The sequence below is a fragment of the Venturia canescens genome, chromosome 1 (genome assembly GCF_019457755.1).
Source record: "Venturia canescens isolate UGA chromosome 1, ASM1945775v1, whole genome shotgun sequence".
In the NCBI taxonomy this organism is placed as follows: domain Eukaryota; kingdom Metazoa; phylum Arthropoda; class Insecta; order Hymenoptera; family Ichneumonidae; genus Venturia; species Venturia canescens.
In genome coordinates this window covers 11,513,913-11,530,903 of record NC_057421.1, presented here as the reverse complement: position 1 = coordinate 11,530,903, position 16,991 = coordinate 11,513,913, and the positions used below count along the sequence as shown (strand labels likewise).

Sequence of the window (16,991 nt, the reverse complement as noted above, 5' to 3'; positions counted from 1 at the left end):
TACTATGTTCTAATCTTATAGTAATATTATTAGTATAGAAACCTCCACCGACTCTTTTTGGAAATTTAAATTCGCGTGATGCATTTCCCCCGTGATTGGTTTTAAAAACGTGAGGTATAAAAGCCATCGCATTGAAGTATGTTTTCATTTCGAGGCATTGATCAATTATTACACACACACAGCCTTATACCATGCGAGCCACCTTGTCTTCGATAGCTGTACAAGCTGTCTCGGAAGTTGTCCTTTATTAATAGTTTCGTAAAGAGTTTATTAATAATTTCGTAACTTCTGGCGGAGAGGACTATCAGCAAACCAATTGCGTGTTTCTTGAATCAAAAATTCTAGCGTGGCAGGCATTTCATCCGCAGCTTTCGAGATGCATAGATGTAGAGAGTAGCAAATACATTTCATGAATTGGACATGGGGGACCTGGAAAAAACGTTATAATGAAACCATGCAATTATCGATTCAATCTCCAATCTTAACATTTTATTCGTATGATGTGAAATACTCTTTTATCAATAATCGAGATTTCTTGAAATTTTTCCATTGTATACGCTATCATTTATTTACAAAGTCAGCAAAAAAATCTAAGGTCAAAATACAAATTTTAACAATTTTTTTAATCATTAAATGGATTAATGAATAATAAAAAAAACATGGAAAAAGGCTTAATAAGATTATCGAAGAAAAAAAATCTTTTTTAATTAACGCCATAAACAAGACTCTTTCACCTTTTCTTTGAACAGCGTGTAATAAGGATTACGAATTCCGCACATGTTGCTTGCCCTATCTGTTCCAATACCAATAACATTTTTGATATCTAATTCGATTGTATTCAGATACTCTACGGTGGAATCAAAAAGTTTTTGACCAGTTGCTCTTTCTACATCGACAAATCTCAGGAATTCGCTGACAATTCGGCCTTTTTTCTCGCTACAATATCTGATAATGAATGCCAGATATTTATTGTTCGAAATTTAGGTCGATTCATCGACAATTAACGAAAACCCTTGATTTCCGACGTGTCGAATAAGCTCAGTCAACATCGCTGGGGCTATGACGTTTTTTTATCAGTTTTGAACACTTAGTTCGATGAAGGCTTATGTTTTCCAACGAAGATCCCTTGTCCAATGTTCTCAAAATTTCGGAAAGGTGATCAATACTTCGAATGGAAGAATGTGCAGCAATATGTACAGCCATACGAAGATCCATTTTTTTTGTTCCAATGAAGCTACTTTGAATCCTAGAATATGTAACATTGACAAGAGAAATAGTATTACTAAGTGGTGGGGGAGGACTACTAAGCAGAGGAACGAGGGAAGAGACATTAAAAAAAATGCATAAACTTATTTACTTTCCCATGCTAGCAAGAACCGGCTGACGCGACGTATCAATGTTTGTCATTTTGGCTTTATGAGCAGCCGTGTGACTATGTCGAAGGAGATCCATGTGATGAGCTCTCAAGTTGCACTCGCATACTTTGCAGCGTGCCTCTCTCCCCTCAGGGTCTGTGCTCGCGGTTGGATTTTCCGATAACCAGCCTAAAAAATTAAATAAAAAAAAATGTTAGTCATCTACCCCATCAAACATCAAATTCCGAACAACGGAATATATTACTATTTCGCCATTAGTTTCGTTTTCGCTTTCGTAGCTATTTATACTGAACCAACCACCAACTTCTCTAATGAATAGCGTAAGATTAGGGGATAGCATATATATAATAGTAAGATAGGGATAAGTATGGGGAAGAGGAAATGTTATAGTTTAAAAAAAGACGAGCACAGCCGAGAGAACGATCGATTAACCGAAGCGATCTTTATCGCATATCTCGATTCCTCAAGTTGCTCGATCTTCGCGCATCATTCGAACAACAATTCTTTTCTTGAACACGATGTTCCTATCAGAAAAAGTCGAACAGAGGAACGAAAGCAGTCGAGTATTCGATTATATTTTCCACGACCTAATTTCCTCGTCTTAATACTCCTAATTTTTCTCCATAAACGAAAATGATTCCCGGTATTGAACAAAGATTCCGAAAAAATGATAGTGCGGCGAGTCTCGAATACGTGGAAACATAATAACAACGCGCTGAAGCATTCGCGTTATTTACATCGAAAACATGATCTTACAAAAACAGAATGTACATACGTTAGGCGTAACTACGAAAATTAACGCGATTTGATGTAGTAAAACATGAATATAAACTAACGTAAAAAATTTTGATTCTGTACGGCGTGAAATAACTGTCAAAAAATGTTTAGAAAAGCGGAATAAGCGAAAAGCATGAAAATCAATTATGTCACGAGCGAAGAAATCGTAAGATAGTGGAAAATAGCGCAATAGTTCGAACGAAATTTAACTGTAGTCGAATTTTCGAAAAAACGATATTTTAGTCGTTATTCTATGGGCGATTGTTACATTCTATTTTCCAAGTAAACGTGCTTCGAATCTTGAAGTTTCTACTTTATTCATTTTCGACATCTAAAGCCCTGGTCGAATTGATCTGTTTCCATATTATCATTTGAAGTTTATAAACTCGATATGTTAGATGTTCGGAATTTTAGTCATTTTAACATTTTATCTTCACCCGATTTTTCCGATTCTCTCATGCTACGAAACATGGGAAATTCGCAACAAATCTCTTCACTGTAGAACTTGTTTATATTTTTCCTTACGCATCGTCCAGAGAATAAAACAAAAGAGGCACGGAGATTTTATCACTGGAAATGCGCGTGTAGCAGAATTCTTTTATATATCATTATATAATGACATTTTATTCAGAGCAATATTAAAATCAATCGTCATGGAGACGAAGGTTAATCATTTGATAAATTACAATTTCGATGTGCATAATATTTAACGGGAAATTTGACATAGAATTTTTAATCGAGAACAATGTTTATTAAATGTATTTCAACAATTTTTAGTTCTATGTAACAATAGGTTACATTTTTTTGAGCGAAGGATATCCCGCGAAGGGGTATCCGCGCGAAGCTGCGGCTCATAGGATCGGACAGCCGTGCTGCCCCCGTCGCGCGGCATAAGACAACAATGCTTCGTTGCGAGGTTCTTCGAGCAACAAGTAAATATGTCGTCTAGTGTTTTCGGAACTTTTCCGTGATCTGATTTTGTGATATTTTCTTGTAACCACTGTTCGAGGCATTCTAGTAATCAGTGAAATTTGTGTAAAAGTTCTTGATTGGACAACGTACATTATTTGTTGTTCAAAGTCCTCAGAGCTTTGTGTACTTATGAGATAAAAATCTGGCGTGACAACTTTGAGAAATTTTCGATTGCATTTTTTTCAATGACACTTAAGAATCATATTTCTATTGAAACGTATTTTTTTCGATCATCATACGATTCCATGACAAATTCCATGAGGAATTGCATGACACATGTCACTGACCTATCGTGTGATGACATTTTTTTTCTCTGAGAAATTACAATTTTACATACATCGGAACAGTGCCTACGATAAACGGGGTGTTCCGAAACAAATTTTTCGACAAAACTTGGCACGTCTTTTTTTTATCTCCTCACCAAGTGATTCGTAGAACAAAAAATATGTGAATGCCCATGAGAAAAATTATACGGAATTTTCGAAAATGTCAACCCTCGAGATGGGGGCATTCCGGAACGAATTTTTCGACCAAACTTGGCACGTCCCCCTTTTTTGACCTCACGAAGTGATTCGTGAAATAAAAAAGAGGTGAATGCCCATAGGTCTCAGTTCCCTCTTGAGTCAGCTGTATGTCGAAAATTTCAACCCCCGAGATGGGGGTGTTCCGGAAAATATTTTTGATTGAAATTTGGCACGGTGGCGTGTATCAATCATCGAAAAATATTCGCGAAATAAAAAATTGTAGAATCCCCATACCGTGATTTTGGCGAATTATTTTCAATTTTAGCCCCACTGTAAGGGGTGTTCCGGAAATTTTTTCGCTTCCAAAATTTGGAATTCATAGTTTTTCAACCTATTGAAATTATTCGCGAAATGAAAAATTGGAGAATCGAAATTTTTTTTTAATTTCAAATCGTTGGACTCTAGCGTTGCTAACTTCAGCATCATCATCGATTCATCGTTGATTTTATAATTCATAAATTTGTTTCATTATTATTCAGTTTACTACAATGATTCTGCCTCATCATTCTTTTATTATGTTACTTTTTTTTATAAATTTGATCCTGTTGTAATTTTGTTGTGCAACCCGAACGGTCTTCTTCCAGGGAAGGTTATATAATCTCCTGCGTGATTGGCCCAAATCTTCGGCCACAGAGTGACGATGCCATAGCTACATTTAATATTTATTTTTTCGTGAATTTTCGGATTCTGCCATTGAAAAAATCGGCGTAAGCACAACGAATTACGAACCCTGATGAATGTCGCGTCGCTCGCGCGACAGTTTGACCAGTATTTTCTCGACGGCACAGGATCGCCACCGGAACTCCGCTAACCCGTTAGAATCGCAATCACTCGAGGACCGCGTGACTTCCGGTTACAATCTTATAAAGTTAATATAGTGAATAGCCGCGCGCTTGAATGCGACTGTGCCTCTGTGCCCGTCATAAATCGTCATCGACTTTCTTTTCCAAGCGGTTGCGCTGCTTCACCTTATCTCATTTCCAACATCTTTCGAATCCCAAAGTATAATTATAATATTTTAGTGCTCATGGCGTCTGAAATAATCAAATTTTTTCAGACTTCCCACACTTTTTGGAAAATTCTGTCGAGTTTTGGCACTTTTCACTCTGTTGTTGATTACACAACGTTACAATTGTGGTCAATAAACTGTTAACGAAAATGAAAACTGGCCAATAACTCGGGAGTTGAAAGGAAGTGAGTTCGCCGACCGTGTCAGCTGCTGCGCCCGACCATGCCAATCTGTTATTCCCATTTCAACCAAGAGTTCAATTTTTTTTATAATCTCATGTAGGAATTATGGTGAAAAAACCGGGCTCACGAAGTCTTTCGTTCGCTTTAAATTCTCGAACTTGTAATTTTATTTCACGACGAAAAAAATTTGGTTGAAACACTTGAAAAATGTTCAATTTAACTAAAATATTTAGTCCCATGCGCACGACATTTGTTAAATTTCACAAAATATTTAGATAATGATTCAACTAGACAGCGATTTGGATTAACAAAATTAAGGGTTATGTGACGATATTTGGGTTACTTCAACGTCATATTTTGTTGTTACGAAAATAATAATATTGAATTCTCGTATACTGTGTTGTGATAAAAAAGCTTTTAACTGAATTGGAGTCCAACGAAGTTAACGAAAATAACATTTGTAATTGACCAATTTTTTATTTCACGAGTCATTGGTGTAGACTGAAAAACCACGAATTGCAATTTAGGCAGATAACAGAATTAGAGAATTACTGGAATTATTAGAGATGTTTTTTAGATTATTTCGTTGGACTGCAACGTTGCAAAATTCAGCGTCATCAAAATGATACCATTCGAATAAAAAATAGAGGGTATAAATAAGAAACTTCATGCTCTGAGGGATAAAAATTCAGTTGAAAATGTATGTGAATTAAGTAGATACAAACAAATGTTTCGAATTCTTCGAACAAAAGATTTGGCTTCACTCGTTTAGTGAATTCACATAATCAAAAATTTAGTGATTTGGATAAATGAACTATCCTTATTTATCGCAAGCGGATGTTAGTTAGGTTAAGCAAAAAAAATATCAACTAAAAACATTTAGTTGTTGCAACGATTTTTTTCTCAGTGTACGGAGAAACCAAACGATCAATGGAGTTCAAATTTTGGGAGGAGGCGCTGAAAAAATCCTTTCAGATCACGTCAAAATTCCAGTCATAAGCTCATGATTTTCTTTACCAATTCCATCATAACAATTATGTTGTTCAGTTCCAACGACCTGTACTTCGGTACCAATAAGACGATCTATGAGGCCCACGGTCGGTTAAAATCCTGATGTTCATTTTATTCCTATAAAATTGATATTTCGACGAAAATATGAGTAACACATTAATTTTTAAAATGACAGTTCGTTCATCAGAGAAAACTGAGTAAATTTTGTTTTTCTAGAAATATCAAAGCGATGTCCGAGTAAATGTGTTTCAGAGATCCCTTCCATACTCAGACAAGCGTCTGATAACCTTGATATTCATTGAAAAAAACCTTTGAAAAATCTAACGATCAAGAATCGATGTAAAACGTTATATTTTTCAAGTCGTGATCGATCTGAAATTCCGAATAGGTGCATAAATTTTGCTTAAGTGACGAGCGGAGTAAGCACACGCCGATAAATACAATTCATTGTAAGAACGTACGCTTGCCTAGCGCTCTGCGTCCCATTAACATATGCAAATTATAAACTCCGGAAATCTCCAATTAATTGTAAATGTAGGTCACAAAGCTTGGGTTATCAACAATCGTGTTTTGTCGAGTGTGCGTGTGTACTTAAGAACCAAATAAATTTCGTATTAAAATAAAACTAACACAGAGTGTTTCGTTGATCAAAAATTTCTCGACTATTTCGATATTTGTGTTATTTTCATAATGATATTCCCGGCTCATTGATTCCTGTTGAGCGATTACTTCCGAATAATTTGATGACTTAAACTGCACAAATAATTCGGCACCAGTAAAAATAAAAGCCGAATGCAAAAGTTTGGTTCGTTGAACTCCAACATGTCGATCGAGTGAGTGAAAGGATTTTTCGCTCTTTAAATTGAACATCTGATTCTATATTCATATCGAGAGAGCTCTATTTTGCTGTTCTGAATTAAAACAGCGCTCTTATTGGTTCTGACACGAGAGGAGCGACGTTTATTTATTCGTGGTTCGTAAAATGTAAAAATTGAAAGATACACGCGAGAGGGACAACATAACAGTTGCACAACCCGTCAAACATTGCGTCGAATCGCCGGTTTGAGTGCGGTCAACTGAGGCAGCTTCCGGCGGTGAGAAGACAACGCATATTCAGCTGAAAGTCATTCGAGACTTTCACCGTGGCTCCGCAAAAACACTCTTTCTAGGGTGTGTTTGTGTGCGTGCATTTTTTTATTTCACCAACAATGAATCATACGTCAGATTCTAAGACGTGTAATAATTGTATAGATACTCAAGAGAGCGAATGACGGCAATTTATTTCTTACGTTTATGACTAAATAAAACTCGTAATTTGAGTCAATTTTTAAGGTCCTTTTATTTTACGATCCGTTAAACATAAATCTTCACTTGAATCCACAAATTTTAATGAAGATCCTAAAATTCGATTGTTCAATTTGTAGTGTAAATCGACGATACGAAAAATCAGGTCATACGAAAAGTTTCGTTGCATTCGAACCGCGTAAGTTTCGACCGAATAAACGGACTTTTACTTGACCGACAAATCAAATGTTTACTCGAATACAGTGACTCGTTGAGAAGGTTACAGCATTGTACAGTATTATGGAAAAACAGAAATTTAATATCGAAACCTCGAAAGAGATTCTGGAGTTGGAAGCACGTTCGATAACGCCTCGAATTCGTATCTTTTCTTTCGTCCCGCTTCCATTCATTGGAACGTGCGTTTGTATTACTCCAGCAGTGACGCAATCGATGGGTAATACACTCGGTTTTATCGCCCCTCCTTCTCCCCCGTTCGCGCCCTTTATCTTCTCGGAGTCTCGGTGAGAAGATTCGCTTTAATTGAAATAGATCTTGATACTGCGCGCGCGTGTGTGTACATTATCTTGAATCCCGTAGTATCGTTCGATCACAAGATGACAGAACCATCCCAGTCCGAATCTTATCGCGATAACAAAATTAACGGAGCTTCAGACAGATCATATCCTCGATTATTTGGAATTGAAGTATCTGTGAAATTTATTTGCAGGTGAATGTCCGCGGTGCAGGCTCTGCTCGATAAGAAAAACTGTTTGTATTGTTAAGCAAGATTTACTTGTGTATCCTAAAAAATTTCGGTTTGTTTCAGCCAAAGTATTTAGCTCCATACAGCCAACAAAATGACGACAGTTTTGGATCGAATTATCATGAGATGACTCCAGTGAATGTGTGCGTTGATTGTTCAACATTTCAAGAACAATAATTATGATAGAAAAATTCTTTCTTGAAATAGACATTCCGATATATCAAAATGTGAAGCCTCTATTCGCTGCCATGGTTTTGCTTATTCGTTGCCAAACATCATTCGTCAGTTTGTTTGCCGCTGAAGTTTGCAACGTTGGAGTTCAACGAAATAATCTAAAAAACCTTCTAATAATTCCAGTAATTCTCTAATTTCGTTCCCTGCCAAATTTGCAATTCGAAGTTTTTCAACCTGCACCGATATTTCGTGAAATAAAAAATGTTTTTTATTACTCGATTACAAATGTTTTTTTCCCTTCATTTCGTTGGACTCCAACGTTGCAAACTCCAGCGTCGTGCGTTGTTGCTAGTATTTTTTATGCCGACACCAAAGCCTTTTCCTCGAGGCTTGTTGAATTCGAGGTGCTCTACAGCACACAGTGCGTTAAAGAATAAAAATGCATAAATTAGACACTCTCGTAGCTAGTGAAGTACGTAGGGGAATTTGGACTGATTCACTTTTCCATTATTGCGGCGAGTATTTGAATTGAGGTTCATAATTATCGACAGGAAGGGAGTAAATATTTGTCGATAGAACAGTTTCTCAACGTTATTAACAAAAGCTCCGGTACGTACTTCGAAATGTTGTTTCTGAGTTATTGTTTCATGTTTTTTTTGCCTCATATTCTACAGGGTTTGAGGTATATTCGAAGCCAGGAAAAAGTTGATTTTTCAAAATCACTACAGTGGTTTTTGCCCTCGAATAAATTTCACAGTTTAAGTCCGAGTAAATATTTCGTTTAAGTAAAACTTTTTTGCGGAAGCTAAACTGACTTGGTGGATTAATTTATAAGAAATTTCCGTAATTCAGTCGTATGCATTGAATGGTAAAATCGGATTACGCATTAGCTCGATGGAATCATTAATTCCTATGAATATACAGTACTAGTGCGACAGGGTTCACATCAGCTTTTCTCTCATTTCTTCGCCTTGAGCTGTCTCAGCGTTTTTTCGTTAGCACAATAAAATGTTTCATACCAAAAAGTCGATGCATTATTTATCGCTTTTGTAAAAACTTCGAAACGGTTCGCTCAGTCCGTGAGGCTATTACCGATGCTATGTAAATTCGTTTGCTTGAAAAATCTTCATTAACGGAAAAATTTAACGAAGTTTATCAGAAAAAACGACGAATAGAATTTTCAAATGCAATTATCGAAAAGGAAAAATTCTCTATTTTTTATTCGTCATACGAAAAAATAAAACGTTCCGGCGGTCACACCAAAGCTGCGTTAATCATGCAACATTGACAATAAAACCATACACTGAAGTGGCGTCAGCTGCGAATGACTGTTCGAACGAGCGGTGCATTGAGCGTTGAGACTTTCCGAAAAGCGTTGCACAGTCGCAGGCGAAATTCGAGTTCTTGGGTAAATGAAAAGGAAAGGAAAGTGGTGAGAAAAGGGATACTCGATTGCTTTGATCCGCGCAAGAAGTCGAGCGTGTTGCACTGTTTTTGCACTCTGATGAGTTCGGCCGGGGCCGAGATGGGCAGAGGTACAGGGCGGGTGAGGGGGAGGGGGGGGGGGGGAGAGGAACGCGATTCATCGCGCAGAGAAAAGGAACGAAGGTGTACAGAATTGATCACGAGCCATCGAGCACAAAGTGAACATGTGGAGACTGCGGAAGACAGAAAAAAGAAAAGAGAGCGAGAGAGACGTTGAAAGAGATTAAAATACAGTAGAGTAAGCTCGAAGACTTCCGCATACCCGACAGGGTCTAATCATCGCGCATTCACAGTTCGGATGAGCGTGAGAGGTACTGAGGGTTAAAACGCGAAACGATGAAACGTGAAGGGTGGCATGAAGCCGATGTGAGTGCGAGCTCAACGAATATGTGCCGAGCCTAGAAAAAGTGGTGAAAGGGTGCGTACTAAAGGGGAGAGAAGAAAAAAAATGTTCTGTAAGAGGGTGTTAGCTCGGGGGTGGTGCCGTTTCACATGTTATGCGGAGCTTAATAAAAGAAAAATCAATATATAAAATGACCACGAACCGTGTACACGTACGTTCGTAGCGCTAAACGAGCAACGAACACAGGACGAGCATCGTTACAGACGCGAGACATCGTGGGCACGTGATGTGTTTTATACGAAATGAAGGTAGCGCGCGCGCCACGACCCACATGAACACTTTAGCTACTGAACACACGAACTTCAAACACGAACCAGTCGCGCTGTCCAGTTAAGTAAATACGGGAAACATGAGAATTATTGACGCATTAGTCCTACTGTCAAAAGCAGCTTCGAACACTGGGACTGGACAATACTTGCGAAAGCTCCGCACTCACGCTCTCTACAATGACTGAAGTTCCATCATTTTTCAATTCTTTCTCGCTTCGTACGCTCTTACCCACTCTTTCTCTCACTTTCGGTATACGCCTTCATAGCGTTTCTTTACTACATTTCTTCACGAACAAGCCCTGCTCCTCGCACGAACCGTGCGCGTATATTCGCGTAACTCACAATGTGTATAATCGTATGTGTCGCCAGCAGCTCTGACTCCGATTAGACACTCTGAATTATATACGTTCACTCAATCCTGATTAAGGGCAAAACTGTACTCGGGCCACACTGCTTTCTCTACCAGATAAAAGAATTCCTTGAAAACAGACTCGTTTCTTATGGCTTTTCAACACGCTTTCAAATATCGAACACTTTTTGTTTTCTTTCTTTTTTTTTTTTACACTTTTTTAAATAATGAGGGTCAGGCTCAATTTTCGATTGCAATACTCTTAATTCCATGGAAAGAGTGTCTGTGTTTCGTCATGTTTTATGAGAGTGAATTACAGAGATTCATATGACACTGAAGTCTGAAACGTTGGAGTCCAACGAAATGATTTTAAAAAGCCTCCAATAATTCCAGTAATTATCCAATTTCGTTCCCTGTCGAATTTACAATTCATGGTTTTTCAAGCTGCATCGATACTTCGTGAAATAAAAAGATTGGTCAATGTCGAATGTTTTTTTCCTTCATTTCGTTGGACTCTAACGTTGTGAACTTCAGCGTCGTAGATTCATTGGGTGGCAGCCCGCATGAAGAGAATTTATATTTGAAATACATATAGTGCTATATGAAAAGTATAGTCCGCATATATAAAAAATATATATTTTTTTAAACTTTCATACATACAAATATGTGAATCATGTCCATTGAAAAAAAATTGGTTGAAACACTTGAAAAATGTTCAATTCAACTAAAATATTTAGTCCCATATGCACGACAAAATATTTATTAAATTTCACAAAATATTTAGATAATGATTCAAATAGATAGCAATTTGGATTAACGAAATATTGAGGATTATGTGACGATATTTGGGTTACTCTAACGTCATATTTTGTTGCTATGAAAATATTAATTAGCGCATCCGAAAACTAGGAATACAAACAAAAAAAATTTTTTTGTACCAACAATTGAGATAAAGAAAATCAACTAATTCATCAGGCACAAATTTAATTCCTTAGTTAAAAAATAAGTAAATCCGTTTAATTAAATTGTACATAAAATATACTGAACTTTCTTTCGAGGTAGACATTTGTATAGACGATTGATTTGGTTCGTCATCGATAAGATTTACATGAGTTAGTTAAGCTACATGAAGAAAACATCCGACTATCAAAATCATTTTATTTTCCCCACAAATCATGTTGGCTAATATAATAATAATAATAATAATAATAATGTTACTCAAATAAATATATAACAGCAACGTGACTGTAGCCACCTTTGTCGACGATACGGCCATCCTGTCCGTACACGAAAACGCACACAACGCTTCAAGAACGCTCGAGAAGGAACTAAGTGAGGTACAAAACTGGCTAACACGATGGAGAATAAAAGCCAGTGACACAAAATCGACACACATAACATTCACAATGAAAAAGCAAAACTGCCCGACGGTCTCTCTGAATGGACAATCTCTTCCCGTCGTCAACGAGGTAAAATACCTCGGAATGCATCTCGACCGAAGGCTCACCTGGAAAAGCCACATAAAAAACAAAAGGAAGGCACTAGATTTTAAAGTCAAAAGGATGTACTGGCTCATCGAAAGGAAGTCAAGGCTATCGCTTTGCAACAAGGTGCTAATATACAAGACCATACTCCGACCCATCTGGACGTACGGCGTACAACTCTGGAGAACTGCGAGCAACTCGAATATTGAAATTCTCCAAAGATTTCAAGCAAAGCTGCTCCGTACAATGGCAAACGCTCCCTGGTTTGTCACAAACGACAGACTCCACCAAGACCTCGGGGTAGAAAAAATTAAAACGTTTGCACAAAAACTATGCACGACATACGAAACAAGACTCGTCCAGCACCCAAATCCACTCGCAATCACCCTCCTCGACGAACAAACGATCACAAGAAGACTAAAAAAATACAAGCCCTTGGACTTACGTGAACGCTTCAATACACAATAAACAAACGCAAATAGACTGAATGTATCGATGGATACACCATCTACTACCACATACTACGTGCCATTTGTCCCGAATATGATTGCTCTACTCCCCAAAACTATTTATTGTTAAACTAAATAACAGATTACAGTTAATAAATAAAGAAAAAAAATATATGATAAAAGTGTATGTGAATTGAGTAGAAATAAACCAAAATTCAGTGATTCGAATAAATGAATTATTCTTTATTTATCGCAAGCGGATGTTAGTTAGATCAAGCAACAAAAATATCAACTAAAGACATTTAGTTGTTACAACGATTTTTTTTCTCAGTGTATTTGTTTTATTGATAATTTTGCTGATTTCAGTATATTAATCATGCATTATATTGTTATTAACGATATCTTTTTTTTATATTAAATATACATTTTTGATAAACATGAAATAATTTTTTTTTTAATTGACAATAAATATTTTTTATATACAACGTACTATAATAATCGATCGGAAATACGTTTTTTTAAAATATGAAATATTAAGAGACTCGGTGGAGTCTCGGGACAAGTACATTGACAGCCCTGTCTATATTTTTTGTATTGAAATTACATTTTCATTGCACTGAACATATGACAAATATGTATGATTAATGTATGGAAAAATATATGTTTTTGATATACATGCATGCTAGTTTAAGGTTACATGTTAACCTCTTAACCTTATCTAAAATTCTTAGAAATTATAATATCTATTAATCAAAAATGTATATCTAATATAAAAAAAAATATATCGTTAAAACAACACAATGCATGATTAATATACTGAAATCGGAAAAATCGATAAAATAAATACATGATTCATATAATTGTATATATATAAAAGTTAAAAAAAATATACATTTTTTATATATGCGGAAAATACTTTTCATACAATACTACATATATTTTAAGTGTAAATTCTTTTCGTAGGGGTGAGCACTTGGGAAAAATAATAGGAATATTTCACTCACTTATTTTTACATTCATTTCATCACTCAATATCACATTTATTTTTGGTCGATTCGGGATTCGTATTTTCGACTCACCGATAATTATTTTATTATTAAAAATTCCGAATTTCCACAATTATTCAACTAAAATTTATCGATCGTTGAAGTAAGAATCTAATGAAATAAAAATGCCTCGTGGAATGCAACGCTTGTATCGGTAGTCGAGTTTTTAGAGGAGAAGATGATGAATGAACTTCATTGGGTTTCTCATAGTTTCTATATCCAATGTGAAGAATTTGAGCTTGGCTAGAGAGTATTCGCAGTCAAGTGGCGATCGATTATTTAACCGATTATCGAAATTGATCGTCATCACCGCGAGCAGCGTCGAGTACCGTGTGCTGGTTTTATTTTTTTATCTTCTTAGTAATTGTACGTGTTTCGTTTGGGCGAGTTTCTCACGAATCGGATTATTGTGTTGGGACGACATAGGAAGCCCCTCCATGGATTACTGCTTGGCTAATGAGTTCTATGCGCTCATACCATGTAACAGGTGTGTAAGTCGAAAGCACCAAAATACACGCACTCGTCAATAGAAACTACCATTCGAGAAATTACTTCGATCGTTAACCGATGACATTAGTCGTAAAGTTTATTTCGGTACAAAATATAAACGAAAGCAGGTCGGTTGTTCTTGAGAAAGTTTAGCGGCGACACGGTGAATTGTTGAGTTAAACAAATTTTTTAACATTTTTTACTCGTACAGTTTACTTATTGCTCGGAAATTTTCTCGAAAAACAAGCTCGAGAAGCTCGCTAAAAAAAAACTCAAACGATCGCACAGTGGCGATTACATTATCTCGGCAAGTTTCATTATTGTTTTTCTCTTGATAAGTCGAACCTGCTTTTTCCGATGGCGACGATTTTGGAGTTCGAAAGTCAGGGGAAATCGCTCGATTTCGACACAAACGATATTTTTAGTACCCGCAAGGTCAAGACGCTGCGTCGTCTCCGGGCATAAATCAAAACACTAATTGCACATTAACGATCTCCGAATGACATTTTGCGGAATTGATAGTGATCTGAAATTCGTAAAGTGATCCGCTGACAATGCGAGGGAGATAAAATTGTGTCAAATTCACCGAAAGTGTGGCCGGCGGGGTCGAATAACGTGGAAAAACATTCAACACGAAATTTGATGCTAAAGAATATCTACAAAGAGTTTAAGGTTGATAGGTAACGGCTACGTGATTTTTGCAGCAACTATATTTTTCGAAAATTTCAAAAGACGAAACTTGCTTGAAAACAATAATTTTATTATTTTAGAAATATAATTGGTAAAGAACCAACATTTTTATACAATTTTATTATTAAAAAAACGTTTGAAGAGTTCCTTTTGACTAGTGTGGTGCAGCAGCTGCCGCTGCTGTTGATGTCACGCTGTCAGTTTTGTTTACAAATTTTATAGGTTATGAAGTGCGTTTACTGTCCAAAGTAGTATTGCAGTGGAGGAAAATGAAAAAATGAACGATCGAAAAGTTTACCGGGATAAAAATCGTCGTTTTGTAAAAATTTACAAAAAAACGTGGCGAAGCTAACGAACGACAAAATATGACCAAAAGGTCGAACTGACGTCACATGCGAACGTATATTGAATGCAGCGTTGTCAAACGTTACTGATCCATTTGTCGTGTAATCCGAATGATTTCTTATCAGATATTTTTTCATATTTTAGCCGATTTTCAATGGTAAGGTTTAAAAACTAAAATACTCATGTATTCTTGAATATCCACGAAATACAACGATCGATTTTTTTTTCCAAATCTTGGATATAATTAACGAAAAAGTTCAATAACTTTTGATTCGGTACGGCTTTCATATGCCGGAGTGACAAGTGTCAGAGAAAAGTCGATATTCAATAATTAATTTGCTGCTAAACTACACGCTAACTAGCGTCGAAATTTTGCAAATCTATCCAGTACGTATTCATTTTTGCCTATCAAAAATATCATCGCGTAATCTTGGATAGCGAATATTCACCCATCTACCTTAACGCCTCGTAACATGAAGATTTCTTAGGAGTTCGAGAGTGAACGGGCAGTTTTAAAAGAGAATGAGATAATTGGAAAAAAAGTACGGAAATTATCAGGATTGTGCAACGAGCCATACCACATTTCACATGATTAAAGTTTGATTGTTATTTTCTTTATAGACACAACAAGAAATGTGCTAGGGATTCGCTTCTGTTGACGTCTCGTAAACGAAAACTATAAATCGCAGCATAACACAGCAAGCGTCGCGCACTATAAGGAGTCATTTCTTCGAAGACAAACATCGCGGCATCGAGAATCGACCTCGCACACTCCGTCTCCCCGTCATTCCCGTACATACCACTCGAGAATCTCTTACGTAAAAGCTTCAACCGATCTCCTCGCTGTCGAGTCCTCTCCACCTCGTTAATCGCGCGCGCGGTCTTCGCGAGAACGAAGAGACCGCGTGATACCACGAGAAAGTTACTAGACGGCGTCGTTCAGTCCCCCCCCACAATGCTTCGAAATAATACGCCCGATGTCTCTCAATATATTTTTTCCTCGATTCTCGTTAAATTATTTTTCCTATTTTTTCCATTAAAAAATAGTCTCTGGCATTGATACCAATGTGGAAAGTGAGTAATCGGCAATGCACATTTCCATTGGTGCTACTGCTGCTTTGTGTATTCAGTCAATCACGATTGCCATTTTCGTTTCATTTATACAAATTGAAAGTATTGGTTTTTGCAAATAAAAAAATTTTCCATCTTTTTTACGATCATTCGAAAGTATTGATTTTCGTAAATAAAGTGATGAAAATTTTCGAACTTTATATCACGATTATTCGTCTCATTGCTGAAGCTTCGTCCTCCGATGTTTCAGACCATGAAAAATGAGGCTGACCAGAGTGATTATGGAGAAATGAGCATTGCGCGAGGGAGAAGAAAATAACCATATTTATTCACTTACTAATTGCTCGCATGCCTTTAAATTACACTAGACTCGGTCGAGGCATTTGCCACAGTGTTTTTTTCTCCCTCCGCCTTATGTTATATTTTCTCCGTGTTGACACAAAAAATGAATCAATATAAGCGAGTTTAAAAGAAAAAGTGTTCGCGGTGCATCGCTTCATAGCGGGTACTGCGTGTGCTACACAGGGAGCTTTTGCGATCGATGGAATATAGGCGACGGGATGACTGTGCTCCAGAGCGTGCTCTTTCCTTCTTCGTTTTCGAGTTCGCGTGTGCGCTTTCGGACTCGCGAATTTGGCATGAAAACACACACTTGGTCGTGGATACGCTCGTGTTATGGATGCATGCACATGAGAAACGGTGCTGGTCTTTTCAATGTGTTTTCCTTCCAAGACGCCGCAGCACATGAGTGGATGTCGTTATTCCGCTGATTTTACTCTCTGTTTTCTTTGACGCTATTAAAACCAAAGCTGTCACGAAGTCATCAGGATATTATTGCA

General features: G+C 36.9%; 2 protein-coding genes across 3 annotated transcripts in view; one reads left to right on the top strand and one right to left on the bottom strand.

Moving 5' to 3' along the window:
- Window positions 1-16,991, top strand: part of LOC122414787 (elongation of very long chain fatty acids protein AAEL008004) — a 78,024-nt gene that overhangs the window by 37,526 nt on the left and 23,507 nt on the right. The gene's annotated exons all lie outside the window — the stretch shown is intronic.
- On the bottom strand, window positions 436-16,914 carry LOC122414851 (uncharacterized). The gene is made up of 3 exons (XM_043426456.1): window positions 16,490-16,914; window positions 1,358-1,544; window positions 436-1,246 (listed from the first exon to the last, which is right to left on the bottom strand). The coding sequence occupies exons 1-3, from the start codon at window positions 16,500-16,502 to the stop codon at window positions 1,039-1,041; spliced, it is 408 nt and encodes a 135-aa protein (XP_043282391.1). The 5' UTR covers window positions 16,503-16,914; the 3' UTR covers window positions 436-1,038.